The sequence below is a fragment of the Ciona intestinalis genome, chromosome 11, assembly GCF_000224145.3.
Source record: "Ciona intestinalis chromosome 11, KH, whole genome shotgun sequence".
In the NCBI taxonomy this organism is placed as follows: domain Eukaryota; kingdom Metazoa; phylum Chordata; class Ascidiacea; order Phlebobranchia; family Cionidae; genus Ciona; species Ciona intestinalis.
Genome location: NC_020176.2, coordinates 533,586 through 549,314, shown reverse-complemented (window position 1 = coordinate 549,314; position 15,729 = coordinate 533,586). Strand labels below are relative to the sequence as shown.

The following is a 15,729-nucleotide window of genomic DNA, read 5'->3' as shown; positions in this document are numbered from 1 at the left end:
TAGCAGCGACGAGCCTTGAACCCATTACCTCTGCGCTACAGGCAGGCGCGCTAACCACTACGCCACGGCGCCGACAATAATACTGGGAAAACTTAATACTGGGAAACTTAATACTAGCGTTGATGCGAGGTGTAGGCTAAAAACCATGCCTTGTATATATAGTACTGTGGGGTAAAATGGGTGCTAAACACTTTGCCACGGCATCGGATTAAATGTGGTGCAAGTATTTATGCTTTCATACTTAGAACACACATGCATTATCGTGCGTTGTAGACGGTGGCTTCATATACCTTGATTCTGGATATTTTAACATTATATAACCCGATAGTGTCTGTTCTGTTGGGCCGTTAGGGTTATTACATTTACATGTACAAGACGTAGCAGCAGCGAGAACTGAACCATACAACCAAAGAGATTCTCTTTTTTTAATCTCTTTGATACAACCGTATACTCATCAAAGCTATTGGCGATAATAACAAGTTTAACAAGGAATATACTAAACAACTGAATTAAAAACAAGACGTAAGCAATTTTTAAAAGAAATTAAGCAAGTACTCCGCTTTAACGTTATTGCCACGACAATATACTTTTGTTTTGTTGTGCCAAAAATATTTTCGTTGGGAAACACTGTTCCTATACCATAGTTACCGCGCGTAGCGCACTGAAGCTAAAATCGAGCGTGTACGTGAAAAGGTAAAATTAATGTTTTTATTCATAAAATTAGCCTTTAATTTTGTTTTTTTTGTTACCTATGCAAAGTTTAATATACATTTATTTCCCTTTCTCAACAAACAAATATATATTGCATTAAATGGCTTAATGTAAAACGCATTTTACGTCAATTTTGACCTAAATCAGGTATATTTTGCTGTAGTACCTCACCCATACAGACCGTAATGCCTTGAAATATCGTTACCAGCTTTATTATTGGATAATCCTTTTATATTCTCGTGTTTACAGGCAGGTACTTTTGTGGGTATGTCTCCATCATTAGTAGAAGATGCACGCAACTACATTACAATTAAACCAGTACCAGTTTGGTCAGAAGTGAAAGAATCAAAACTACAAGCAAGAAGTTTGAATCATTACTGTCTGTCATTGCCAACACGTGAAAAAGTTTTCAAAACAAATTATGAACGAAGGTAGATGATGTTATAGGCTACGTTTTCCAGGTTAATAGTATAATGAATATGCCGTACTATGTGTTCATAATATACTATGAAAATGCTTGGAATGCAATGGAAAATAGAAAGCCAAACACGGCTTTTTACTGTTTAAATTTAAATAAGCCCAACATACTAAGAATTGACTTTATATATTACAAACATAAATTATAGATGCCTCTGATAAAAGGCAAAACACCTTTTTGCCTTCAATTATCACTGACCAAATCTTGCTATACATTGTCTACGTTCTTTAAAAATTGTAACTATTTTCTATCTCACTAATTCTACTCTATGTAGGTGAGGTCCCACAGCGTAGCACACCATGGGTCCTAGGATTTAGTCCATGATTGGGCTGTTACCCCAACACCCGGGGTGCTACTACTTTAATGAAACCTAACTTCTGGCTACTTTTACACAATGCAGGTTCCACCAATACACAAGCCAAGGGTATAAGTCCTACCCATGGAAACCATACCAAGAAGTCGGCCAACCCTTGTATCTAGATTCAAAACTTCTCGTACAAACGTCACTAGGACAGCTATCGGATAATGGAGGAAAACAAGAAGAAAAAAGTGACAATAATGAGAAAGAGGTTTGTGATGATTATTAGTTTTCTACTTTTTTTAGAAAACTATAAAATAATGTGAATATCTTAATTTGAATATTTAGCTCCACTGATGAGTGGTTAGTGCGTTATTGTGTATGCATTCTCAAGCAAACAGTTAAAAGTCATTGCTTCATTCTAGTAGTCACTAATGGGTTGCCCGTATTTTTAACCACACAAACAAAATAACACCCACAAAGTTACATACGTGGTAACTTTTAAGCAGGATTAAGGTGTAAAACAGAATACATGTGTTATAACTTTGGACATTACATTGTAATGCGAGAATAAATAAATACCTTAGGTTGATTAGAGCACTCGGCTCATGTTATGTCAACTTGTCAATCTTTTGGTTGTATCACAAAATATTGTTGCATAATAATAATAAGCTGCGTACTCACATGAAACAGATAGCTGATATGCTTTGTAGATTGTTGTTTTAGGAAACACTGGTTTTTGTTTGGCCCCCATGCCCATATTAACTTTCATCATATTCTGCATACAAACACAAATTAGATGTTAATTTTATGAAATTTAAAATGAAATCTCGTTTACAGCATGGAAGGCGGGGAATACTTACACAGAAATCAAAGAAACAATCTCGACAGATGTCGACTGCCTCCTTTGTCATGAAGCATAGGGAACAAAAGTAAGAATATATCTATGTTTATATATTGATATGGTTCATATATGGGTGGTTTATCAAACCAGTAGTTCTATTATGGACAATTCAACGTAGATTTTTTATGCTTTGTTTTTGATATAACATCACAAATTTTGTATTTGTGTGATTGAAATAAAACGGTTTACCTTCTGGGAAGCGATAGGCTTCAGCATCTGGTGAGGTTTAAACAGTAGCACCTTGGGTGTTCGGGTATTGGGAAAACTCCTGTGTAAACCTCAGGTTCCAAGACGAGCCACACTGTAGGACCTCACCCACTAAACCAGTAGTTTAGAAACTGATATTTAAAACAAAATGAAAATTACATAATGCTTTAGTATTTTGGTTTTGTGATACAAAATCACAAACGTGCACAATACAGTTAAAACTATCTAGATTATTACAAGACATCTCAATAATTCCAGGGACTTACAAAACTTAGTGAAAGATCTGTTGTCAGTTAAGCAAACAATGACAAAGGTAAAAATGGGACACGCACTCTTCCCAATGCTCGAGGAAGAACAGAACCGACGGGAAACGGCATTTCTGGTGCAAAAACAAAACCAGATGAAAACAACTAAAGGTAAAAACTTTATTTTGTAGTAAAGCTATTTACTTCATTTGTTCATCCATTAGAAAAATATTTAATTATGAATCTATTAAATATGAAGCCACCGTTGTTCTGCTGTGTTCTTTATAATTTATTCATGATACTTTGATATAGATCATTGGTTCTTTAATTTTAACTTTTATGAACGCTTTTATAATATTTGATCATTGGGGTATTCTGTTAAGCGTCTTGTCCAAAGACATATTTGCCTACAATGTCTGGAAGCTTCTGTTCCTGGTCTACATGCAGGCGTGCTAACCGCTGTCCCATGATGCTGGTTTTTTTTATCATATTCGATAAGGTAAACAAGTTATGTTCCAGGTATGCAACCTCCCAAACCTGCGGATGACACAACAGCAGTTGAAGAATTATTGAAACAAGAGTTCAGCAGAGATCCTCCAGTTAGTCCTGTGCCAAAGAAGATGTCTTTAAAGAGAGTTGGAAGGTGATTTAAATAAATGCAGTGTGTAACTCAGTAACTGTAGGCATGATGGGTTTTTAATGTAAAAATCTAAGGCTGCAGACGAAATGGTTCTTTAAATAATAACACTACTGATGCTACTCAACGCATGTTTTTTTAATAAGAAAATTTTAAAATTAAGACTTATTAGAACAATTCTATTTTAGCCAAAAAAACTTGAAAATATAAAAAGCAATCTGAACAAAATGTTACAATACTTTAAGTTTATCGGATAAATGTTAATTGTGAACTAAAATTCCAATAATGGCCAAACAAACCCATTTTCCCGCCTATCATAACAATATATTCAAACAAATGAACGAAACATGTAATATAACACCACACAAACATACCTGTTGTTTTGTTCAGCTTAATGGCGATGCCCATTGACCAGCAGCATGCCACTCCCATGCCTACAACCCCTTCTACCTCTATGGTGGCAAAGAAAGCAGAAGTTCACATTCCGATATCAGAGCGAGTGCGACCTTTCACCCCATTTTCAAGTAATATTGGTTTCCCCATCCACGATAAAGGAGACCATGTTACGGAAAGGTGTGTGTAATCAATGGTGCTTGTTGTTTTCCTGGAGTGGCAAATTAAGAGGTTATAACACGGGTATACTGTTGCATAGACCTTTGGCCCGCTAACGAGTTGTCACATTTTTATGAGTGATTGTTTTATTGTGTTTGGTCAACAATTTTGACAACCCATGAAGTGACCAGAAAAACTGGTGAAAATAACATGAGTGTTTTGTTTCATACACTTCATGTCCGCTTTAAAGTTACCAAGTACATAACTTTGGGGGTAATTTTTTATTTTTTCCTTTTTTGAGTATCTATAAATTTAACAACGGATCAGTGACCACTAGGCTAGGGAAAATTGCCATTAAGTATCTTGTCAAAGAACATGGGTGTTTTGTAGGTTTTTCTGTCATTCTGATTAAAACACAGACTGTTATTATTCTAACAGCACCTAACAAATTATCCAAAGTATTTTGTTCCCCCTTGATAAATAAACACAGTGAACACATAAATAATTACTAAAAACTTAGTTTTGTGTTTTTTCATTAAGTGGGTTTTTCCAACCTTGAAGTCACAAAGTTTGAGAAACACTGGTTTAAATAAACTTTAAACTAAATAACTTTTGTTCCAAATTATATTTAACCAAGAGGATGAAGTGTTGAAATGTTTGCTTAAGGTTTAAAGTGAAACTTATTTTAATTAAATCTGTCGTCAAACTTCTAAAATTCAAACAGTTTAAAAAAACATGAGAAAATATAGTTGGACTTTTTAATATTAAAAATTTCATTTTGGTTCCTAAAAGAACAAAAAAAATGTTTGCAAAATTCCAACACATAAACTGTTCAACTCAGTGTTTGGAAGCAAAACAACTATGTAACATATTTTTCACACACTTACATATTGTTTAATCTAGTGTTTGGAAACAACTATGTGTTGTGCATTGGATATTGCTTGCATGTGAGGTAGAGGATAATGTGGATGACCAGTTTCAATAGTAAGTATATAAACTAATGTATCTATATATGTATCTATGGGAGTATATGTATATATATGTAAGTTGTCCGGCGCCAGTCCGGCTGTAACCCAGAGGTGGTTCAAGGCTCGACGCTGCTACCATTGTGGGCGTATGTGTCCTAGACAAGACACTTAACGGCATTTGCTCCAACCCAGTGGTCACTAATGGGTTGTCCAAATTATCAGCCATACATAAAAAATGAAAAAATCCCCAAAAAATAATCACCCACAAAGTAACATACATGGTAACTCGTAACCACACGAAGATAAATAAGTTATATTCATTAAACATTTTCACAACATACTGAAAAAAAAAACGATTGATTTGCACAAGTTGTAAAATATAAATAATTGTATAAATAATTCTTGTTCTCATGATAATTTACATTATTCCACCTCCAACAGCAAAGTGATGATTCCAATCATTGAGTGTTGGAACAAAGTTAACAGCGGGGGTAAAACTCGAGACTCTCGTATCATCACCCAGGAAAAAAGAAACAACAATAAATGGACTAAATTTACCAGAGCTCCAAGCCATAGAATACTTGCAAGGTGATATTTCATTTTGTAGCGTTTTGTTTCAATTCCAACATCATTAAGTGATTGTAAATTATTACTGTGGACACTGAATTATTAAAGCAAGATGTTCATTTTCCTTTTGTGCCAAATATTTCAAGAAAATAAGTAAAGAACCTTTTTATAAAAATCTTTTTTTTTTTTATTCAAATAAGCGTTACGTTTGCTTGTGTTAGCTTCATACTCGACAAACAATAATTGTTCTTGTTGTTGTTTTGTTAGCTCCTTCATAAAAGTGTTATACACCTCTATTTAAACAAAGCTTTCTATTAATCTCATAATCTAAAACCTATATAATTTCCCAATATTTAACAAAAACACCTAATTTTATAAATTTTATCAAAAAATTTACTCGCAAAAATATTATTGTATAGTTGACATTGTTTTAATATTTCAGAATGAAAACTCGTAAAAAACAACTCAACCTAAGTATGAGACGTAACGCGAGTCATGCGAGTGATTTGAGTGGTTACCACGGTGACAGGTTACCAAGGTGATTATGACATAATAATCCTCATTGTGATGTCATGATATATTCTTGTCTATGTTAGTCATAATAACATATTGTACAAAAAGTAAAGGGAAAACATTTACCAAAGTAATAAACCGACTAAGTTGAAAGTGACCCTCAACATCTGGCATGGTACATTAGCACCTTGGGCCACGAGAATGAACTGAACCTTGGGTCCTTTGATGTACCACGGCGCCTTAATATTAACTTACACCTAATATTTGGTCACAGCCATACAATATATGTTAAAAAATAACCACCCACAAAGTTACATATTTATTACTAACTTGTAAGCGGGCACGAGGTTTATGAAACAGAACACGTGCGTTATAACGACTGACCTTTTCCAGTCATGTGAGGATAAAGCAAGTTACATTCATTTATAATCATATTCCACCAGACCCCCATCTGCGCGATCAATACTCGGTACATTGGTCAACAACGACTCTGTTGAAGACTTTGAAGGAGAATATGGATCGCCCACTCGTCCATCAAGTGCTGGTCAATCATCTGTAGCAACCACGGTGGCCGGTTGGACTATGGGTGGAAGTGAATTCGGTGAGAATCTATCTGTAGTGTTTTGGTTTAATGCTAACGCCATCAAGTGATTGTAAATTGTTAATGTGCAACACTGATCGCCTCGTGTGTGGAATTATGACAATAGATAATTCTAAAAATACTGTAACCGAATAAGTGTGTTAATAATAAACCATTTGAATTTGTATTCATCGACTGTGATCGATACCAAGCGTATTAGAATACTACACTATGCATGTTGATTTTCTTCTATTCATTGTTTTTATAGTATGATCTCGGAATGAATGTAACTTATTTGTTGATTCCCTACACTTCGTAATATGATTTTTGCAAAGTTTTCGAAAAAACAAACAAAAATTATGTATTTATGTTATACGTCTTTATTACAAGAGTGTTGTTTCATGCACCTTATTCCCGCTTACAAGTTGCCACGTATGTAACTGATTAAACGTATGTAACTTATTTAAGCGTGGCCGGGTAACGACAGCCATTATAATAAAGTTTTTCTGTTTCATAAACTCGGTCATGACTTACAAATTATGTAACTTTTCAAGATCGCAGACAATATTTAATATTTATTATATTTATCTTAACCCAATTAGTATGGATGACCAGTTCCAATTGTAAGTATGTGTATATCAGTACATATTATATATAATCAATTTAAAGTAAATTTGAAACCACTCTTTTAAGGTTTGGCCGACAAAAACACAGCAGATTATTTAGAATTGTTAAAACTTTATTTAATATTTATCTCACCCCAGGTGATGATGAGACTGCAACTGATGCTGGAGGATCTATTATGGATGGGAGGAAGGAGTCGGATCTTCATGAGCGAGATTATCACGAACATCTTCAGAAACTTCTCTCCACGGTTGGTGAAAGCGTGAGGAGAGAGATGGATCGAAGAGAGAGGACGGCCAAGATTATCGCGGATCAGAACGGAACCCTTCCTTTGTCCGTGTATGAATGTAAGTTGTATATGGTTGGAATCGGATTAAAAGGGAATATGTGGGAAAGATACTTTGTTTATTTTGGCCAAATTTGTCTATTATTTTTTATTTTAAACCTTTTTATTTTAAACCGTTTATTTCGGCCAACTTATTTCGAAACAAACTTTGTTTATTTTGATAATGCTTGTCAACAAAGGTTTATTTAAAAAGCTTAGTGTATTAATAGCTTTGATAGTTGTTACAAAGCTTTGGTAGTGAAAATTCTTTGTAAGTTTAGAAACAACACAGTCCCGTAGTATATATTTGTTTGTATACTGTTGCTACCATGGTAAGTAGGAATTCAAATAACTTCTGAGTGGAATTTTTATTATTGAATGAATGTTTTTAAGTGCCACTTGTCATCTAACAGTTTGTGTTTACTTAATATCACAAAGTAAATATTAATACTTTGATTTGAATACACCATGTATGTCTGGTGTATAAGAGGATACCCATGTTACAACTCAACAGTGAGCATGAGGTGTATAAATACACAATGTATGTCTTGTGTATAAGAAGACACCCATGTTATAACTCGTCACTGAGCATGAGGTGTATGAATACACCATGTATATCTGCATAGTAAAAAACATAACATAAAAACATGCTATAACCAATAAAACAATAACGTACATGATATAACCCGGAGTTCCATATAGTACACTCACCTTCAATTCTACCACACAGGGTCAAGGAACAGTTACTTTAAGATAGGAAACAAGGAGGTTAATATATCCAAGATAGTTGTACCACAAGCTACTGAAGTTACAGACTACAGCTCCCCACCTACAATCCATAAATCTCCAACCAATGTGAAAATAAGACCACATACTGCAGTTGCTACTAGAAGAAGGTATGTTATGTTTATGTGGGGCTAATGAGCCAACTCTTGCCTAATTCCCCGGTTCCAAAGTTTGCCTTGCTGTAGGACTTCATCCATATAGAATAGAACACATGTTATGAGATAATGGGGAAACTATGCTCCAAATTCCAAGTCCCCTGGCATGCTTCATCCTGGCCCTCCCCAATATACAATAAAATAAGTAAGTGTAAATAAAATAATCCAACTTAATTTACAGAACATCTGTCATGCAAGGAGGACAAGACAACCCCCCCAGCAGACCAGGGACGGCTACTGGTGCTGCTCGAGTAAAAATAAAACGACCCATGAGTTCCCCAGCTAAACTGTCATCACAATTTCTATTCAAGTTTTCAAGCGACGAAAAAGAGAAAAGTTTGGGCCAAATACGGGACCGTTTTGACGAAGTTAATGATAGCAAAGCATTGCAACTACACAACCAATTATCAGAGCTGGAAAAGTAATTAAGATAAATATTTTGGTTATGATACGTTTTTTTATTTATTTATATAACATGTGCCTATTATTGTGCCATGGAAGGGGATTATATGGATATCATTAAAATATATTATCCCATATTTTGTTTTCATCTTTTAAACAACAAACAATGCTCTTAAGAATCACAAGAAAACAGTTGTACAAGAAAAAAATTTGTTTTTTCATACACCTCGTGCCGGCTTACGAGTTACCATGTATGTTACTTTGTGGGTAATTATTTTTGGGATATTTTTATTTTTTTATTTATGGCTGATAATTTGGACAACCCATTAGTGACCACTTGGTTGGAGCAATTGCCGCTAAGTGTTTTACCCAAAGACACATATGCCCATAATAGAAGCCTTGGCGAGCCTTGAACCCAATACTTCTAGGTTAGAGGCATTTGCTCTAACCAACTGTGCCATGGTGCCGGACAAATATACTAAGATAATATTTCCCACCAGACGTAGAAAACAAAGGATGGAAACTAAGTTTGACATGCTTACACGAACCAAGAGCATACATCGTGATTTAAAAGGAATGAGATCAGCAGCTCAACAGAAGTTCCTACAGGAGCAACTTATTAAGAAGAAAAGATCATGTTTGGTGTCATGTGACTGGTGGGTGAAATTATGAATATGTAGTTACATAAGTATACACACAGTATGCTAGGAACTTTATGAGAATACTGAATACCCCCTCATAACAAATGATAGGGTGTACAATAAGTTAATCCGAGTTTTTTCAGCATTAAATTGTTTTGATTTGTGTGCAAGATAACCAGGGTGGGTTTCCAAGGTCAGCGCTCCTACAACTTTAGGTTAACTCAGATAAAAAATCCATCAAGTGCTATTAAAGATACAGCAAACAAAAAACAATGCTTGTTCATAACATACTTACATTTTATTCTGCCGTATAAAATAACATCCATTCAATGCTTATATTAAATACAATGCTTGTTAATAATATTAAAGCATTTATATAGAAAAAAAAATACGTTAAATCCATTCATTGCTTACACTAAAAGTGCAAACCTCACACACAGGTATACAATGCTTAGTGAGAACATACCTGATGAAGTCCACAGAGACCAGGGATGCGAGGAGGTTCTTGAAAAGCTCTTCATGCTAGGGATGCAGATGGAGGAAGGAATGCGGCAAGTTACCGAGCATTCATTCCTCTCCTCTCTTCGTGTCCTCCGATCTTGGGAGCTTTGTTCTCCAGAGATAAGTTCCGGGATCGAATTTGTAAGGGAGCATATCGTCGGGATGAAGTCGGAAAACTTCGACGAATGGAGGAGCTCAAAACTTGGCCACAAGGAGGCGATAAAGGGGTGCGAGAGCAAGAAAAAGCTTGGTTGAAATGAAAATTCTTATTTTCTACTTATTATTATATATTTTATAATTTTACTTAACATTTTCTTATACCTTACTTTGAGACTTAGGTAAAATTAGATTAATGTTTTCTCTACACTGGGGATCAAGTTTTTAATTGTCACATTTTTTCTGGCTTCTCTAGTGTAGTAAGGGTATCTTATTCTCTCCTTGTGATCTTGTATGTTTGGCAACTTCAGTGCATTTCTCTTTATAAAAACAAAGTTTTGATCTTTGTTTCTGAAATTAAAATATTTTTTTTAGTTTTATACTTACTAATTTCCAGCAGTTTTTTCCACCTAGTATGGCAAATTTCTGATTAAATGTTCGGTCCTACATTGATATACAGTTGCTACTAAGGGTATTTTTTTATTAAAATTACAATCCTACCTGAAACAATTAAAAATTATTTACCTTTTTTTAGTTCCATCCAGAATGTAAATTAATTTACCTCTTTTTATTGAAACTGTGTTTATTAAGCAGTAATTTTGTATTTTAATTTTTGATGCAATCGTGGAACGCAAAGTGTAAATAGAGATCTACTTAACTGTAATATAATTTACTGTTATAATTATGCTTTAACATTAACACAACTATGCTTTACCTTAAAAGAACAAATTTGTCTCAAAGTTCTGTGTTAAACGTTTTTGAAAACCATGTTTTACCTTTTTCTAAACAAAGTAATAATTATGCATATTTGTTTACTTTTGTGCAGTTAAACTGACAATCCAACAAACTCACTGTGTCTTCTTTGAATATAACTTAACTTTCTAATTAGTTATATGTGTGGAATCATACTGTGTGAATAAATTCAAATCAAATGAATTCAAATGTAATTTAACTCAAAGGAGATAATTTATTTACAGTTGCCAACACAGTTATTATTTTAAATATTTATAACAAGATTTCCAAACCTGTTTGCTCAACAACAGACTATTATATGTAAATCAACTATTTTAGGCTATAATTTCACATTGCTTAACCTGTAATGGTATAGTAACACAAATGACAAAATAAATGATAAAAATTCAAATTATGAATCACTGCGATAATTGGTGACAATGTAAGTAAATGTAAATTCATGACAAAGTTTTAAAAGATCGTCCAAACCAGTCAAGTACACAACTTTTTAATAGGTTTTGTAAAATTGTCTTGACAAAAGAAGTCTACAACTTATTTTTTGGGAAACACATACAATGACAAATCTTACAAATTCAGAACATACAAACAGAAACAAAACAACAGGAATTCTGAAAACCCAAAGCCAAGATAAACATCAATATATCCTAAACTTATATACTTTAACAATTTATAAACAAAGTTGAAACCTTTATTTAGAAGCATTGCATAGTTTTTATCAGTCCAGTATATTTTTACTCTAAAATAAAATAATCACAATTTTTAAATAGACTTAGTTGGTATACCCATATCTAGCTTTATATCATTAACACATTATAACATATTAATTGAATAAGCATTAACCTTCTTTTAAATAAAATTTTATTAAAATAAGATTAAAAAGGTGAAACACCTGGCTAAACTGTGGAAATTTTAGAATATCAAAAGTTGGACATAAGAATATAAACTCTGTTTAAAATAACATATACAACACACAATGTAACTAATCACTCAATGGCTAATCTGGAATGAAAAATGTAGTGTGTTTGTGACGAAACAACGGAAATACACTATGCCTTTCTTACCAGATGAGCTTTTGAAAGATTATAAACATTATACCTTGTAGTAGAAGTAACAGAATACATGTAACTGCTACATTACAAATATAATGGAAGCATTATCGACATTTTCTTATAAATACACCATCCGTAGCACAGAAAAATTCAACAAAAGCAGAACATGGTAAATGCAACTGATATTAACTGTTGAATGTTTATATACCCTACTCATCAAAGGACCTAGAAACATGTTAGAGACTTTAGTAATACCAAATTTAAGGCATAGGCAAAATTTTAAGTAAATTTAAAATTCTGCTGATCCGTATTATATTATTCATTCACTATTAGGAAGAGAAAGTTAGAAAACATGATTAGAAGTTGAATATTTATAAATATATTACGTGCATGGCTTTCTATGTTAGGCGTTCAATTAAAAAAATGAACTACCAGGCCAACATATATAATTTAAATTTGATTAAACAAAGTGAGATATTAGTAATATATCACTATACAACCACGCTGCAACATATTTTTTCTGAAGATAAAATGTTGGACAAAACGGTTGCCTGTAAATAGGAAACAGTATAGATAAAATTAAAACAGTAATTTGTAGTTCTTATATAAAGGCTTTACAGCACAGAATGTCAGGAGATACGTTTGTTAGACAACGGAAGTCTTTAAAATTGATATCAAAGGCTGAGACAAATACCAGTCAGAAAACTTTATATGCTGCCCCATTGCTCATGTTAGTATAAAGTATATATATGTGTGTGGGGTTGTAAGAATAATCATCGCATAACATTTCATGTTGATCTGCAACATTTCCTGAAATATTACAGTAAAAGGTTTAATAGAAAGGGAACAGATGAGAAAAGTCTGTAACAAGATAAAATAACAACAACAACAATAATAGCAGAATGTAGGTTAAGACATCCCATTCTGTTGGTGGTACGACCTTTTACGAGAAGATGCTCGCTGTAGTTTAACGATGTGTTCGTATATTTTGACAGCTGGGCCGAGCTTGAATGTCATTCCACTCACAACATCTGTTCTTTGTAGAAGTAGAAGCGACTTTCCATCAATTTCTTCTTCAGCAAAGACACTTGCTTGCTTGGTAAAGCCAGCATTGGTGAAATATTCGGCAACTTGAGCAGCAGTCCAGTTAGTGGAGTCCGGAATATTATTTATTTGTGAGTGGTTTGAATTAACAGGGGGGCTGACTGTGCTTAGTCGGGTTGAATTGGCTCCACTGGTTTGTAATTCACTGCTAAAACTTGCTACATCAGATTCCAAACCATTTTCTTCTTCTAAAAATATAACAATAATTACATATATATATATAAAATATATACATATTTTATGTTGGGGTGAATTTAATTTATTTATTAAAAAAAAATATTTAAAAGTTTTTGTTATTTTAGAAACATATCTATATACATTTAAAATAATAAAAATATAAATATATAAACTTTAGAAAATTGCTTGTTTTGGCGAAATATTTATAGATCTACCTGAAAAATCTTCCAGAGAAATGCCGGGGTCATTCAGGCATGAAGAACACAACCATTTGCCCTCAGGTTTCGTTATCACCTCCGGTTCATGGCATAGCATATGATAAGCTTTGTCACAACCATCACAGAATAAAATACTCGCCCCATCACGGGCTGTAAAACAACTTGAACACGTTTTACATTCAACGCACTGCCAAGGATAAGATAATGCCTGGGCTGCAAGAGTACTTGAATACCTGGAGATGTTATAACAAACTGTAAACAGCTTGATTTTATAAAAAAATTTCTTGGGTTACGACAACTAATGGGTTAACTGTTAGAACAGGTTGTATATTTTTAAGAATAAAGTCCTTTACATTTAAAAAATGAAGGAAATGTTGTTGTAAAATGTAAAACTTTTGTAAAATTTTCAGGGTAGGCTTTAATACCCTGCACGCACCATACTAATCAAGCGATCGTTCAAGAGGCTTGATATGAAATTCTGAACATCTAATTTATAAACTTAGTCTGACAGTGCGGTCAACGAAATTTCTTATGATATGGTTACATTTACATACCCTATTATGATATAAAACCGTCTATTTGTCAACAGACCATTAAATTTAATAGGATTTCCAAAGAAATGATCTGAACATCTTATTCATAAACTGGTCAACGGAATTTCCAAGTAAATTTATGAACACCCCTGTATTAAATATTCTTTAAATTAATGCTGCATATTTTTTGCAATAAGCAACGCCGGGACATAGTGGTACAGTGGTTAGAACGCATGCTCTTTAAACTTTTAATCGAAGATTACAGGTCTGGCCTGCATGTTTTTGTGAAAAAGAATAACTTTCTGTAAAGAACATATTGTATGTTTTTGCACTGCATAAAGAAATGTTCTAGTAAATTCCCAAATATGGCGCTGATTTTAGTTTTCTTAACACAAAACAGTTCTGACGCTACATTTACAGAGGTCTTGTGATATTTAACTGAATGAAACAAAACACGTCACATTACTTCATGCATGATGGGTGGGCCTTCGCATCACAATCTTTGCAAAACAACATTTCCTCAAATTCCCCTTGTCGGTTGTGTGTGACATCTTGCAAACAGTAATCGCAAATTGCTCTCGACCTAATATAGTAGAAGACAAGTTTAAGGTACTAAAAAGAGGAAGTAAATAAAAATAATAGATAGTATAACTAGGGATAGATTTTAGGCAGAATCCACCAAAACACAGTTTCAAAAGATTGATTAATATTTTAAGTTTTCATTTAATACTCGTTTAAACTTAAATGCTTCTTTAATGTAATTAACTTCACATGGAGCTATACAGAGAAGACGGAAAAAATTTTCCGCTAGGAGGCGATGACAAATTCGTTTCTCTATTTTATGGGGAGCAGTTAGTTTCACGGTTTATACACATAAGATATAAACCCCTAACCCCTAACCCCTAACCCCCTAACCCCCAACTCCTAACCCCAAACTCGTCAAACAAAAAAACTTGAAAAAAAAAGATAAAAAAAGTATTCCACTGTGCGGGACTCGAACCCGGTAAAAATGAAACAAAGAGAGTTTACGACGGCACGCAAACCGCTACACCACAGACTCGACAACAGTAAACATAACGAAAGAGCGTATATAACCGACCTAATGTGGGAAATATGTTCTTACTAGTGTTTTATGTATTTGGAAAGGTATTTTTATTATTTAATTAATTTGTTTTACACTTATTAACACTTTGTAGTGTTGTTTTGTTCGTTTTTTCGTATTTTTTAATTTAAATAATTACCGCCTCTAGCGGAAAAATTTTTCCGTCTTCTTTGTATAGTCCCATGTATTAACTTCTAGTTCCAGAAGCTTTGGCCTTATAAACCTTGACTAAAACAGTATAAATAATAGAACAAATAGGCCGCACACACACTATTAAATAAACGTTATGCCAGTTTCACTGGTAAACCAAGAATCAAAACATAACATCAACTTAACTACGCAAGTAAAAATATTATGTGGTAACACACCTGTCAACTGTGTTTAATTCTCGTAAGGACTTCATCATAAAAATGTTTAAATTTCGACGAATGTTTCACATTTTATTACGAAAATTAATACCAAAGTGCATCTAATTTCCCTTTATCTAAGTCTGCTGTCAGTTCCTAGCTAAATATACAGAACTACGGGACGAATGGTTCTTCC

At 33.6% G+C, this 15,729-nt stretch overlaps 2 protein-coding genes and 1 long non-coding RNA gene across 4 annotated transcripts; 1 reads left to right on the top strand and 2 right to left on the bottom strand.

Moving 5' to 3' along the window:
• Positions 1 to 93: 93 nt before the first annotated feature.
• LOC100175763 (coiled-coil domain-containing protein 60-like) lies at positions 94 to 10,919 on the top strand. The gene is made up of 16 exons (XM_009861808.3): positions 94 to 693; positions 961 to 1,142; positions 1,590 to 1,758; positions 2,328 to 2,419; positions 2,857 to 3,014; positions 3,363 to 3,486; positions 3,871 to 4,053; positions 4,936 to 5,016; positions 5,442 to 5,588; positions 6,010 to 6,105; positions 6,524 to 6,681; positions 7,425 to 7,631; positions 8,340 to 8,505; positions 8,732 to 8,971; positions 9,453 to 9,608; positions 10,034 to 10,919. The coding sequence occupies exons 2-16, from the start codon at positions 979 to 981 to the stop codon at positions 10,347 to 10,349; spliced, it is 2,457 nt and encodes an 818-aa protein (XP_009860110.2). The 5' UTR covers positions 94 to 693; positions 961 to 978; the 3' UTR covers positions 10,350 to 10,919.
• On the bottom strand, positions 2,031 to 3,980 carry LOC113474709. Of its 2 annotated transcripts, XR_003396396.1 has the most exons (5): positions 3,855 to 3,980; positions 3,381 to 3,449; positions 2,865 to 2,977; positions 2,581 to 2,729; positions 2,031 to 2,265 (listed from the first exon to the last, which is right to left on the bottom strand). It is a non-coding gene; the product is annotated as an uncharacterized LOC113474709 (long non-coding RNA). The 2 variants fall into 2 exon arrangements; XR_003396395.1 differs by lacking the exon at positions 3,855 to 3,980 and having other exon boundaries at positions 3,381 to 3,480.
• Positions 10,920 to 12,277: 1,358 nt separating the features above from the next.
• Positions 12,278 to 15,661, bottom strand: zf(phd)-26 (zinc finger protein). The gene is given in 4 exon segments (NM_001078452.1): positions 12,278 to 13,344; positions 13,549 to 13,784; positions 14,551 to 14,667; positions 15,555 to 15,661. Coding segments are annotated over 4 exon segments (774 nt in total). The 5' UTR covers positions 15,593 to 15,661; the 3' UTR covers positions 12,278 to 12,961.
• Positions 15,662 to 15,729: the final 68 nt, after the last annotated feature.